This window comes from Ranitomeya variabilis, chromosome 2 (assembly GCF_051348905.1).
Source record: "Ranitomeya variabilis isolate aRanVar5 chromosome 2, aRanVar5.hap1, whole genome shotgun sequence".
Taxonomy (NCBI): domain Eukaryota; kingdom Metazoa; phylum Chordata; class Amphibia; order Anura; family Dendrobatidae; genus Ranitomeya; species Ranitomeya variabilis.
In genome coordinates this window covers 234,637,834-234,652,927 of record NC_135233.1, presented here as the reverse complement: position 1 = coordinate 234,652,927, position 15,094 = coordinate 234,637,834, and the positions used below count along the sequence as shown (strand labels likewise).

The 15,094-nt window shown below is 44.3% G+C and overlaps 1 protein-coding gene across 1 annotated transcript; it reads left to right on the top strand.

Annotated features, from left to right (window-relative positions):
- The first annotated feature begins 766 nt into the window (after window positions 1-766).
- Window positions 767-9,976, top strand: LOC143805136 (properdin-like). The gene is made up of 10 exons (XM_077284047.1): window positions 767-1,100; window positions 1,447-1,597; window positions 3,347-3,501; window positions 3,686-3,856; window positions 5,590-5,787; window positions 6,490-6,663; window positions 7,533-7,721; window positions 8,204-8,312; window positions 9,241-9,380; window positions 9,878-9,976. Exons 1-9 carry the CDS (start codon window positions 1,040-1,042, stop codon window positions 9,377-9,379), a joined length of 1,347 nt encoding a protein of 448 aa, XP_077140162.1. The 5' UTR covers window positions 767-1,039; the 3' UTR covers window position 9,380; window positions 9,878-9,976.
- The last annotated feature ends 5,118 nt before the right edge of the window (window positions 9,977-15,094 follow it).

Below are 15,094 nucleotides of genomic sequence, written 5' to 3'. Positions count from 1 at the left end.
ATACAGCCCTTGTCCTGCACAAAGTGAAACATAAAGAAAAAAAGTCCATACAATGGTGCTGGTTAGCCCGCCTGGCTTAGAGTCCAGCTTCTTAGGCCTTTAGAAAAGTCACTCAATCCAGGAGATCTGCACACCTCCATACACACAGACATGTGTGAGACAAACAGGTCTCATTTAACCAAGTGAAACACACTCAAGGATGGAGATATGGAAAGCAGCCGTTCAGCTGCTCATTATCAACCTGTCATGGCCGATTAACCCCTTTTAGCCCCAGCATTACTCCAGGTGTATCTTTCATCCACTATGGGTCTAGTACTCCCTTTACAAGTGGAGCAGATTTTTCTGACTTTGGGTATTGATAGAATACTTGCAACCTGCAGGCACCTCTAGAGGGAGCTAATACCATGGATGGGTACAGTTAGTATTTAATGCACTGGGAGCTGTGGCAGCGTGTGTCAGGTGGGCCTAGGGAAGCAGTTCAGTGGCCACCATGGAGCCCACCACAGTCACATGACTTGTTGATACCTAGCTGTAAATCCATGGGCATCTACTGATTGCAAAGCAGGTAATATCCTCTAGTTACATCCAGAGCTGCATTCAGACTTCTGCTGGTTGTGTCAGAGCTCCTGCATGTACCAGCTCCTACAGATCCCTAATTTGATCCTCTTTTCAGGTGTACACAGCACATTGTCTATAGCTGTAAAATATTTGCATATTGTCTCCAGGAAATGCCCTCATTTACCCGCGCTCTCTCTATGCCACCTTTGTATGCCAGCTTCACCATAGTAGAACTGCATCCACAATAGCACATACATGTAGATTTAGAGATTAAGCAGCTAATGTTACGGAAGGTGCAGGCATTGTGTGCCGGAGCCAAGAAAGGGGTGGGGAGGGGGCCCCGGGGGTATAAATGGTGGTTGGCGGCAGGGGTTGTCAGAAGAATGGGCACAAAAGTAGTCTGAACCACTTACAACAGTAAAGAACCAGATATAGGGACCAACGAACGCCTGGAGCACCGCGCCCCGCAGCATCCCTGAACATGTCGCCCCTTCCCCTCCTCATATTTGGCGCAGCAGGACTGTTCTCCGCACGAGCTGCCGGTAAGTGTAACCCTCTATGTCTACACGGGGGAATTGCATGTTAAGCAATTGCTTTATCTATAAAAATCTCCATATAATGAAAAGTTCTGCAGCTTATTAATATACTTTTGGGTTTCAATTCCTCACAATTTGCTACACTTCTGCTGTCAGTGAATCATTCTTGTTTGGATCCAGGGGTAGAAGACTGACCTCATTCTTCTCAGAGAAGAGTCAGTCCTGGGTCCGAACTGATACATTGTCAGAAAGGGGACAGATGTGATACACTGTAACAAAACCTCAGCTCCGGATTGTTGGGTCAGAACCCTTCCGCCAATAACTACCATACCTATCATCTACATTTCTCTAGAATCATACAACATCCTCTGCTTTGCTGAATTCAATGAGAAAACTCTACAGTGCGATGATTTTCTGGGGGACGGAATCCCACAAATAGACTGCTGCCTGAACAGCAAATATGGCTTCAAGAGGGACCCCCAGTCTGAATGCCAATCCTGCCGGTGAGGAAATCCTGTGCTGCCAGAGGGCCCACATCTGTACTAGAGGACGGTATTATAGTAGTTATATTCTTGTGGGTAGGGGCAGTATTATAGCAGTTATATACTTGTACATAGGGGCAGTATTATAGCAGTTATATACTTGTACATAGGGGCAGTATTATAGTAGTTATATTCTTGTACATAGGGGCAGTATTATAGCAGTTATATTCTTGTACATAGGGGCAGTATTATAGTAGTTATATTCCTGTACATAGGGAGCAGTATTATAATAGTTATATACTTGTACATAGGGGCAGTATTATAGCAGTTATATACTTGTACATAGGGGCAGTATTATACTAGTTATATTCTTGTACATAGGGGCAGTATTATACTAGTTATATTCTCGTACATTTTTGTTCACTGAGAATGCCCAGAAGCTTTGTTTTCGATTCTGGCATGGGAAAGAGTCTCTCTCTCTCTCATCCCCGCAATCAGGAAGTAAAAAATCCATGCGCAGTAAAGAAAGCCGGATCCAGCTAAAAAACGATCCAGTGCATCAGTTTTTCACAATTTACGCCGGATCCGGTTTTTTGTAAATTTGCCGGATTTAGCCTGAAACAAAAAACCTGATGTGTGAAAGCAGCCTTATAGTAGCTATATTCTTGTACATAGGGGCAGTATTATAGTAGTTATATTCTTGTACATAGGGGCAGTAGTATAGTAGTTATATTCTTGTACATAGGGGCAGTATTATAGTAGTTATATTCTTGTACATAGGGGCAGTATTATAGTAGTTATATTCTTGTACATAGGGGCAGTATTATAGTAGTTATATTCTTGTACATCGGGGCAGTATTATAGTAGTTATATTCTTATACATAGGGAGCAGTATTACAGTAGATATATTCTTGTACACAGGGACAGCATTATAGTAGTTATATTCTTGTACATGGGGCAGTATTATAGCAGTTATATTCTTGCACATAGGGGCAGTATTATAGTAGTTATATTCTTGTACATAGGGGACAGTATTATAGTAGTTATGTTCTTCTACATAGGAGCAGTATTATAGTAGTTATATTCTTGTACATAGGGGACAGTATTACAGTAGTTATATTCTTGTACATAGGGGCAATATTATAGTAGTTATATTCTAGTACATAGGGGCAGTATTTTAGTAGTTATATTCTTCTATATAGGGGCAGTATTATAGTTATATTCTAGTACATAGGGGTAGTATTATAGTAGTTATATTCTTGTGCATAGGGGCAGTCTTATAGTCGTTATATTCTTGTACATAGGGTCAGTATTATAGTAGTTATATTCTTGTACATAGGGAGCAGTATTATAGTAGATATATTCTTGTACATAGGAGCAGTATTATTGCAGTTATATTCTTGTACATAGGGACAGTATAATAGTTATAATTTGTACATAGGGGACAGTGTAATAGTAGTTATATTGTTGTACATAGGGACAGTACTATAGTAGTTATATTCTTGTAAATAGGGGGCAGTATTATAGTAGTTATATTCTTGTACATAGGGGTAGTATTATAGTAGTTATATTCTTGTACATAGGGCAGTATTATAGTAGTTGTATTCTTGTACATAGGAGCAGTATTATAGTAGTTATATTCTTGTACATAGGGGCAGTATTATAGTAGTTATACTGTTGTACATAGGGGGCAGTATTATAGTAGTTACGGTATATTGTTGTACATAGGGACAGTAATATGATAGTTTTATATTCTCATACATTTTTCAGCTCTGCTGGTTGGTCGGAGTGGGGCGACTGGAGCCCTTGTTCTGTGTCATGTAAGGAAGGTGTTCAGAAGAGACAAAGAACCTGTGTAGGACAAGGTCATTGTCAGGGAGAAGCTCTGGAAGTGAGATCCTGCACTTTACAAGAATGCTGCGCAGGTGACCATCTGTGTACTGTATATATTATCATAGGCGATGTACAATTCTCTCTGGGGATAAAGTAACAATGAGTTGGTGTATGTAAGTATATCATATATGATAGCTTTGGTGAGCAGGTGTATCTAAGCCTTTTATGTGTGATAGTGTCTGATTCCATTGCCTAACAAAATTCTGTATTGTTCAGTGATGGGGGGTTGGTCCGTGTGGTCATCGTGGTCAAGATGTTCTGTTACTTGTGGTAAAGGGCAAATGATGAGAAGTAGAAACTGCAACAAACCAGCACCTTATTGTGGTGGGACATGTACTGGCAAGAGCAGAGAAGCAGAGCAATGTGATACTCATCAGGATTGTCCAAGTAAGTGACCCCCAATAAGGTGACCATGAAACCTGATATCAGGTTTGGGTGAAACTAAGAATCTTCTTAACCAACATAGAATTCTGCCACAAGAGCCACCATACTTCTTCATGATAGAACCATAGTTGGATCAGGTATTTCTTCTAGGTATCTTGTAGATAATGACCCTCAGTTTGGTTTTCCTGAGAATATTCTGAAGATGAATTTGGGTGAAACCAGGGTGGTTGTTGTTATAGAGATGGGGACTTTTAGCCAACATGGCTCCTGCACCTGGAGTCACAATACTCCTTTATGATAGGACCATGGTTATGTAGAAGAGATAGGTCCGTCTAAGTCAAAATGAGATTTTGCCCGTGGAGACACCATGCTCCTTTTGATAATCTTTTCGATTCTTTATGATAGAATCATAGATGGATTAAGAGATTCTCCATTCCTACCTTTGGAGGTAATGACCCTCAGTTTGTTTTTCTTGAGGACAATCTTGAGTGGGTTTTGAGTAGAACCAAAGTTAGATTGTCACGCTTCTACCCGAAGCAAGACGGCACACTGCAAGACAGAAGGGAAAGAAAGCTGTGTCACTAGGGAAGGATTCAATCACCCTTGTAACTTACCCTGCGCCACCCTGAGCTTCCTAGCATCCTTGGATGGGTTATTTCATCCTGTCCAGCGATCATGTTCCTACCCCTGTCTTACCCTAAGTACTACCCTGATTATTGAGTAGGATAGCAGGAATTCTAGTCTTGCTCTAACATAAAGACACAGAAGATAAACAGACAGGGATAAAAGTAAGCCACAGTCATACAAAAACACTCTCAAACAATCGAGTGGGAAATAGGGAAGTAGAGAGTGAGGCAAACCAATTAAGAATAGAGAGTGGGATGCACACACACACAAACCAACTACACGCAGATATCTCATGAAACAATTAAAAATGCCTGCTCCTTTCTCAGCTCACTCCTCCAGCTCCAAAACAGGTAGTTTCAAGATATCATTGGCAACAAATGAAGCTTAGAGGAGAGTATTTAAACCAGAGGGAGGTGATAAACTCAGAACAGCTGAGACAATTCAGGATGGAGAGCTTAAAGAGACAAACAGGACTGATTAACCCTTGCAAGAACAGAGCAAGGAAATGTTGAACTGCTAATAGAAAGGTGAAGCATTTCTAACCAGCATAGATGTACATGTAACCAGACTCCATGATCTTCTGGCCCTACTCTCTCGCGGCATCCCCATGGCATGGGTGGTGTAGAAGTTGTGGCGACTTCTTAGCCAACATGAGATTTTTCCCCTGGAGCCACAATGCTTTTCTCGTCTCTTTATGACAGGACCATAGTTGGCATAGGACCTTTTCTGTTCCAAGGGTAATGATCCTCAGTTGGATTTATTGACCCTGGTCTTGTAGATAGGAATTGTTTGGTGTCAGGTCATTTGACCTAGTCAAAGGTAAGGTACATCAGCAAGTTGGAGTCCCATAGCCATTGCAGATGTGTGGGTTCCAGCCATGACAGGCTCCAGGTATATATAGGCCCAGTAAGCCACATTTGCCCTATATCTACCTAACTCTTGGGTTGACCAGAGCTTTTCTCTAGAGTTCACAACATAACAGCCCACAAAATCCAGTGGATGCTGGCATCACCTCTGCCATCAAAAAGTTTTCAACTCTAGTCATGATATTCCAAGTTCTTCTGAAATATCGTTTATTAGGTCCTGATGGACATTTGTTCCTCTTTCAGCTCATGGTTCATGGGGAAATTGGGAATCCTGGAATCAATGTTCCTCTCATTGTCGAAACGAAGGACCTGGGAATATTCCAGTTCAGTCACGTCAGCGAGAGTGCAACAACCCTACACCATCCAAAAGCCCACCAGGAGATCCCTGCCAGGGTAATAAGCAAGAGGAACGAGCATGTCCAGATCTTCCTTACTGTCCAGGTAAGATACCTCAGCATATGGAAGAGCTCCCCATCCCATGTCTATCACTCTTTATGTAGTCACATTCTGGGCTTCCAGCCACAAAGATTTCTATTGAAACCCAGTAGTGAGAAGTTAGCTACTTCCTCCTTCACTTGTGTCACTCTTGAACCTCCCATCATTTCTGAAAAAAAAAAATGAGTGTAACTTCAAAGACTAAAAATTAAGGGTCCTGGTCTTTGAATACCGAGGAGTGTTGAGCGAGGAAGGAAAAGAGCTTTTGGGTGGCAGAAAAGCAAACTCCATCAAGACTACTATGGCTCACAGGAAATAGACTGGCCAAGTATTCGAGCCTATAAAAGAGATATTGCTGATAAGAGTGTTGCAGCACAATTTGGGAGCTGTCAGTGTCACGAAAAAAATCTACTTTTAGGCCATATTCCCACGTTGAGTATTTAGTGAGTTTTTTCCCTCAGTATTTGTAAGCTAAATCAGGAGTGCGTGATAAATACAGAAGTGGTGACGTGTTTCTTTTATACTCCTTTTACTGTTCCACTCCTGGTTTTGGCTTACAAATACTGAGGGAAAATGCTGACCAAATACTACTAGTGTGCACGTGGCCTCAGTGTCCAATCTGGCGCCTTCAATACTATTCAAGGCCATAAGTCACTCTGTGGCCACGTTTTGGAGTTTGGATGATTTGTTCCTCTAATATGCCCGTAGTTGATGGCAGCTGGGGGTCTTGGAAAAAAGACTCGGAGTGTGCAGTCACCTGCGGCATTGGACGGATTAAAGAGAAGAGGTCATGTGACACCCCTCCACCGCAGTACGGAGGAAGAGATTGTGCAGGGTCTATCACTCGAGATGCCATCTGCAACACAAAGGTTCCTTGCCCTCGTAAGTGACGGTCGGAACTTTAATTCTTGGGAGGTTTCTCCAGTGCATTCAGCAGAAACTGACAATGAGGGTGGCAGCAGAAGAAGAGTGTGTTGATCTAGTAACGGACAGTGACCTGATATTAGTAAAGGGCTGCATGAGACAGGGAGAGAATGAGGATGTGAAGGAGAGGGACATAGTGAATAGTGCTGGTGTCACAGCAGCACAGAGTATTTCAGTAGTGTGGCATATGGATGTTGTAGGAGGCAGTGACTTGATATACATATTGAGAGGGCCGCACGGAGAAAAGGTATGATGTAAGGAAGGGAAATGGTGGATAGTGGAAGAAGCAGATATCACAGCAGCACAGAGTATTTCAGGATATTGGTGTGCTTTTCTTGTAAGGGAGAGAACCTAATTTTAGTAAAGGGGGGATTGCATGTGAGACACAGTCATTATTTAAGGAAGGAACATAGTAGACAGAGGAAGCAGCAGATATTACAGCAGCACAGAGTATTTTAGGAAAGGGTTGTGTTTCCTAAATAGGGAGCATTATCCTGATTTTAGGAAGGAAAGCTTGCATGTAGTACACAGCTGTTATGTAAGGAAGGGATATAGTGGAAGCTGCTAATTTCCCAGCAGCACAGAGTATTTCAGGAGAGTGTTGTTTTGATCTTGTGGGGGAAGTGACATGTCCATATTTGAGTGACCACAGGGCTGCACGTGACAGGGAAAGTGTCCTCATGTGTGGAAAGGAATGAGGACAAGGGGAGTATCACAGGCTAACAGTAGAAGGAGCAGTGTCCCAGCGGCACAGAGTATTTCAGGGTAAATGGGGGGATTTTTGGACCTCCATGTATTTTTATAGAAGCTTTATCTGTTTGCGGCAGTCGATGGGCAGTGGTCGGATTGGCAGGAATGGTCACCGTGTACCCGACTTCAAGGTGAAATTATGTGCCAAAAAAAAGTGGGAATTCAGTCCAGACGTCGTCAATGTATCGAGACCACTGATGGCGGGAAATGGTGTGAAGGAAAATACAGAGAAAGCCGCAACTGCTACAACATCACCAACTGCATGTGTAAGTGACTTCTGCGAACATCCAGGTTAAAGCCATGAAATCTTCTGTTACGAGGGGTGACGTATCTCCTAGAACTCTTCTGGATCACATTTATAACAATCTGTTCCTGTTGGGGGTGAGGCCACAATGATTTTAGCAGAACTCGCCAGTATTTAAAGCTGGGGGCGCTGTTGCATTAATGTCTGTGGAAAGTCTGGTGTTTAAAAGTAGTACTGCAAGTGACTATAAAATATCAAGACTGAATGTCTCGGAAACAGAAGACCCCCAGTTTTATTAGACAAGAGTGAATAGGAAACATAATATATAATGTTATTTTATAAAAAGGAGTTATATTATTGAGGTTTTACACATTCCCTTTAAGATATGCACGAGCGAGGGGTCTCATACATGGTAGTTGGTGGTCCATGTGTCAGTCATGCAGTCTCACAACTTACTGTGGACTATATTTCCTTAATATCTTCTTGTGTATTTTTGTATTCCAGTTCCCGGAGCGTGGTCGGAGTGGAGCCAGTGGGGACTTTGCTCCCGTCCATGTGGATCGTCTGAACAAATAAGATCCAGGGAGTGTTTACCACAGTTTACTGATTACCCGTAAGTTTACTACTTCCCATCCGCCCCATGAAATTGTACAGTGATCAATGCAGTACATAAAGCAGACATCTAATAGGATGACTACTATACAGTATGTGCAGTGATTGGCTGCAGCACCATCAGTACAGACACCAGGAGCGTTACATTTCTGCTAACTTTCTTTATGGGTTTAATAGTGGAAAATAAAATTCATACCATGTGTTATACCATTTACCAATCACCATGAACATTAAACATGTCTGCAATATTTACTGGTTTATGACATTTATTTTTAGAACGTGTATAAAGAGGTGAATGTAATTACTTTTTATTATTTTTAGTCATTTTATAAGAAAACAATCTATTTATTCCCCCTATTATACAGGCATGTAGAGATGTGCATGTGCATACAGATACTGTATGTATCTCTATATAGCAGTACAATATACCTGGAAAGGAAGAAGACTATTTAGATCTTTTGGCAGCGAAATTCCTCCTATATGCAGTATAGACCACGGCTCAGTATTATAGTTTCTGCCTGCCGTGCTGGAGGTTGTGAGTTTGGAAAAGATCACAGTTGAAGAAAAGCAAGCAATTCATTTTCCTGAGTCTCTTCCTCAGTATAAGGGGGAGAAACTACACTGGAGAAAACAAAATTGTCCAGACTGGCATTCATGCCCAAAGCTGTCCTATAATTTGGTGGCTAGTATGTAATGCTGGTGGCTACCATGTCTACCCCTCTATGATCATCCTCGGTGCTGGTTCCTCACTCTCAGGGACATTACTATAGGGTCGACAGAGTTTTAGGATCCCACTTTAGCCTAACGGTTCCTCTGCCCCATATGTAGAGACCAGAATGTGTGATACTTGGGGCCCTGTTACAGATTTTTCATAGGGGCCCAGCAGCTTCATGTTTCATCTCTGATGACCCTCATGTCTTCTTCTACAGAGATATGGTCCAAGGAGCTACCAAGCTTGTGGAGGTGACCTTCTCAGGCAAGCCCATAGTGCAATGTGATCCAATCAAGGGAGAACGTCTGAAAGTGGAGGAGAAAACAGAATGTCGAAACCTTCCACCGTGCAAATGAGGTGAATATGAGGTGAGGAGGAACCATACATTATAGGCCATGGGGCACGATGACCAGTTGAGGAACATGTATAGACATGGTGGCATCTGGCTGGTTGCATTGAGGACAGTTCATGGGACAATCACTTTACCTTTCAGGTCTAGGACCAGTCTTAAGGGTTTGTAACCTGTTTTTGCTTAGCGAGCTGGTTGTATTATTTCAGCACAGCATGGCAGTGGAATTGTATGTACCAATGAAAGGTAGGGCAAGGGACACTATAAGGGTGATGAAGTGCTGATCAGAGCTCAGTTTCTTAATTTTACATGAGGCAATAATTGCGCGGATTTCATAGAAACGGTCGTTGCACATTCCCTGCCAATCAAAGTAAAGGATGTGATCACTTATAATCAGGAGACCCCTTCACTGATTGTGGAGGTGATCAGGAGCAATCACTAAGCCAATCACCGGCCAATGTCCTACAGCTTCCCAATGCTAATACTTTTTGTATTTTGTTTTCAGCATTTCCTCTTCCTGTTCCAGCCATTACTATAATGATGTGACTGGGATGCCAGCCATGCGGGAATCTTCATGTGCTGAATAAATATAATTTTCATATACAAATGCGGCTCTGTGTCTTTTGTATCTACTAGGAATGGTCCTGAAGACCGGTTATGGTGGTCAAGGGTCGGTCAGCCCGAATGGATTATATCCAGTTTACCCATTCTTTTTGTAGTGTTTTTTTAGTCTTTGCTGTACAAGATTTCTAATGGTGCCCATGACAACTACTCCTGGCCTTTAGGGTATGTGCACACGTTGCGGATTTCCTGTGGATCCGCAGCGTTTTTTGCCTTGCAGAAACGCTGCAGATCCGCAAGTGATTTACAGTACAATGTAAATCAATAGGAAAAAAAACGCTGTGCTAATGGTGCGGAAAATTCTGTGCAGAAACGCTGCAGATTAAAAGAAGGAGCATGTCACTTCTTTTGTGCGGATCTGCGTTTTTGTACCCATTCCATTATAGAAATCCTCAAGGGTAAAGAACGTAGTAAATCCGCACAAAATCCACAGTAAATCCGCACCAAATCTGAACAAGATCCGCACAAAAAACGCATCAAATCCGCACCTACGTTTTCTGCCAAGAGATGCAGAATCCACACAAAAAATTCCTGAGGCTAATCCGCAATGTGGGCATATGGCCTTAACATTGGCTGCAGCTATAACTTGAGCTTTTCGGCCTTATCTACTTGCAGGATGCCCTTAAATCTTAATTTATAACAATCTCTCCTTAAATCAGAAAGACCTCGTCACGTATTATTTACTTTTCATTTGTTTCAGCGCTTCCATGTAATTTCCCTCCCCTGCTCCCATCGGTGCTGACATGTCCTTGGCACCCTGCGGGTCATCTGTTTACCCAAATTATCTAATCAGGTAACAAAGCTTGGTGTCTGTGCCAATGACTCTGTGAACATCACAGGACTAAAAAGGGTGAAATAACTCAAGAACTGTGTGCTGGCACCGTATATGTCTGCTTAGTGATCAAGTAAGATCTGAGCACAGTAGTCATATCTGGGCACTGCCCTATCATATCTGGGCACTGCTGTATTATATCTGGCACTCCTATTATATCTGGGCAGTGCTCTATTATATCTGGACACTGCTCTATCACATCTGGACACTGCTCTATTACTGTATATCAGGACACTGCTCTATTATATCCGGGCACTGCTCTATTATATCTGGACACTGCTCTATTACATCTGGGGATTGCTCTATTGTATATGGGCTCTGCTCTATTATATCTTGACACTGCCAGCATCGGACTGGAGCACCTTGGGCCCACCAGAGAATATCATTCTTGGGGCCCACTATGTAGCTACATAGAAATAGATACAAGACCACCAATTGTGCGGTAAAAAGCGCTAATATCAGGGTATAATATAAGGTAGCTTATGTCTTAATTATGTAGCAAGGGTTGGGGTAGCCCCCTCACAGAATATAATTTAGCCCCCTCATAAAATATAACGTAGTCCCCTCTCATAGAATATAATGCAGCACCCCACAAAATATAATGCAACCCCCTCAGGTATAACGCAGTCCCCACCATAGAATATAATGTAGCACTCTCATAGGGTATAATGCAGCCCCCTCATATAGTATAATGCAGCCACCACAGAATATAATGTAGTCAACTGTGAGAATGCAGCCCCACCACAGAATATAATGCAGACCCCCCATAGAGTATACTGTAGCCCCCTCACATAGTATGATGTAGCCCCCCATAATATAATGCAGTCCCCTGAAAATAATGCAGTCCCCCCACAGAATATAATGTAGCCCCCTCATAAAGTATAATGCACCCCCTCTCCACACCATCATTGTCCTCATCACCACCACCATCATTGCCTTTTCCCCCACCACCCCTATCATTCTCCCCCACCACCTCCATCACTGCCCATTCCACCACCTGCATCATTGCCTCCTCCCCACCATCATTGTCCAATTCATCACCTCCATCATCACCTCCATCATTGCCTCCCCCACCACCATCATTGCCCATCACCTCCATCATTGCCTCCCCCACCACCATCATTGCCCATCACTTCCATCATTGCCTCCCCCCACCACCATCATTGCCCATTTCATCACCTCCATTACTGCCTCCCACCACCACCATTGCCCATCACCTCCATCATTGCCTCTCCCCCACCATCATTGCCCATCACCTCCATCATTGCCTCCACCACCATTGCCCATTTCATCGCCTCCATCATTGCCTCCCACCACAACCATTGCCCATCACCTCCATCATTGCCTCCCCCACCACCATCATTGCCCATCACCTCCATCATTGCCTCCCCACCATCATTGCCTATCACCTCCATCATTGCCTCCCATACCATCATTACCTATCACCTCCATCATTGCCTCCCCCACCATCATTGCCTCCCCTCACCCTCATTGCCCATCACCTCCATCATTCCCTCCCTCATGATTGCCCATCACCTCCATCATTGTCTCCCCCACCATCATTGCCCATCACTTCCATCATTGCCTCCCCTCACCTCCATCATTGCCTCCCCACCACCACCATCATTGCCCATCACCTCCATCATTGTCTTCCCTCCCACCATCATTGCCCATCACCTCTATCATTGTCTCCCCCCACCACCATCATTGCCCATCACCTCCATCATTGTCTCCCCCCACCAATATCATTGTCCTTCACCACACACACCGCAGCAACAGCTCATCACACAGACACACACACTCTCAGACACTCACACACTCTCACACACACACACTCTCACACACGCAGGCAGGCACGCGGCACAGCTCACCTCCCCGCAGCAGCAGCTCTTCCTCGCTGGATTCCTGGAAGCTTTTTGACTGAGACAGCACGCTGGATGATGACGTCATCCAGCTGGGCTGTCTCAGACAGGAAGCAGGACGCCGGGAGGTGAGCTGCTCTGTGTGCCTGCGTGTGTATGTGAGCGGTGCTGTGTGGGTGTGCGGTACTTTGTGAGTGTGTGTGTGTGGTGCGGCTTTACATGCGGGCAGTGTTAGCTGCACCCTGCGGCTAACGCTGCCCGCTATTAAAGAGAAATGGTATTCACGCCACGGGAAGCGTGAATATTCATTTGGCTTTAGCAGCGGGGACAGGATCCTGTCTCCAGCTGCTGCTACTGGCACAGGGCGTGCCCCTTTGACTCAGGGGCCCTATAGCCACTGGCAAGGGGCCCCTGGAGCAGTGGGGGCCCTAGGCAGCTGCTTGCCAGTATGCCAGCAGGTGTCAGTGGTTCTCCGGTGGGCCAGTCCGAGCCTGGACACTGCTCTATTATATCTGGACAATGCTGTACATCTGGACACTGCTGTATTATATCTGAACACTGCTCTATCATATCTGAGCACTGCTCTGTTATATCTCGGCACTGCTCTATCATATATGGACACTGCTCTATTATATCTGGGCACTGCTCTATTTCATCTGGGCACTGGTCTATTATATCTGGGCACTGGTCTATTATATCTGGACACTACTCTATTATATCTGGGCACTGCTCAATTATATCTGGGCACTGCTCTGTTATATCTGGACACTGCTCTGTTATATCTGGCACTTCTGTATTTATATCTGGGCTCTGCTCTATTATATCTGGATTCTGCTCTATTATATCTGACACTATCATATCTGAACACTGCTCTATTATATCTTGGAACTGCTGGTATTTCTGGTATTTAAACTTACAAACTTCTGTCCCTTACTTCATCTTTTGGACTTACTTAGTAGTCCTCCTCAGCCACCCACACTGACAGACATACATTAGACCTGGTCTTTACCCGTCTCTGCTCCCTATCTAACTTCACAACCTGCCCTCTCCCTCTATCTGACCACTATCTACTCACCTTCTCATCCCTGTCTTCCTCACCTGTCACCCATGTCCAGCAACATGTGCACCCCCGCAGAAGCCTCGCTCACCTAGACACCCACATGCTCTCTGACTCTATCCTACCACTGGCATCCATATCCTCACTTCATGACACAGACACTGCCACTAGTTTCTACAATGCCACTCTTGTATCACCCATCGACTCGGTCACCCCTGTCATGCATAGCAGAGTGCGACAAATCAATAGACAACCCTGGCACAATAACATCACTAAAAAGCTTCGGCAAGGATCCAGAATTGCAGAACGGCGTTGGAAGAAAACGCATTCGCAAGATGATTTCACTGCACTCAAACAAGCAACATTCGCATTCAAATCAGCTCTCCTCTCTGCTAAACAGGCCTACTTTACATTCCTTGTATCTTCCTTATCCCACAACCCCAAACAGTTGTTCAACACTTTTAACTCCCTCCACCCACCACTGCCCCCTCCGAGTTCCCTAATCTCTGCCGAGAACTTTGCCATGCACTTCAAAAATAAGAAAGACTAAGCAAGGCAAGTCTTTGTTGCCTAACCACCACAACCCCTTGTATACCAGACCAATGCCCTAACCCCATAACTTCCCTCTCCAAAATCACTGAAGGAGAGCTTGCTCATCTTCTCTCCAAATCACACCTCACCACTTGTGCGCTTTACCCCATCCCATCCCACCTCCTCCCTAACCTCACCACTAGAGTTGAGCAACTTTTACTTTTTTCAGATCGAGTCGGGTTTCGCGAAACCCGACTTTGTCAAAAGTCGGGTCGGGTGAAATCGGCCGATTATTGCGAAAAGTCAGGGGGCCAACTGAAACACGAAACCCAATGCAAGTCAATGGGGAATCAAAGTCGGCAGTGAGTGGAGGACAGGAAAACACCTACAGTGCCCATTTTAATGCCAAAAACATCAATTCTTATTACTTAAGCTTGTCAATCTTAATTTACTTTATAATAATAGTTAGGCATTGAAAACTGGGGGTCATATGGCTAAAGTTGTGGGGGGGGTAGGGCTGGCTCAAGATTTTCGTGGGCCCAGAAAACGCGGAAGACGTCACGGCGGTGGAGCAGGGAGAGGTAAGTATTTCAACTTTGCAAGTGCTGTGATCCTGAGCAAGCGGGGGGGCCCACTTGTTGGCACTGGCACAGGGTCCTTCATAGTACGGCGGTGTGTTTGATGGCGGGTGGCGCCTCCCATTGGCAGAGACACTTTTGCGTACTATTGGGGGCCCTGTGCCAGTGACGTCGCCAACGAGTATGCCCCCCCACCTGATGAAGGAACCTGCACTTTCATCTGCACCTTCCTCTTTGTCCC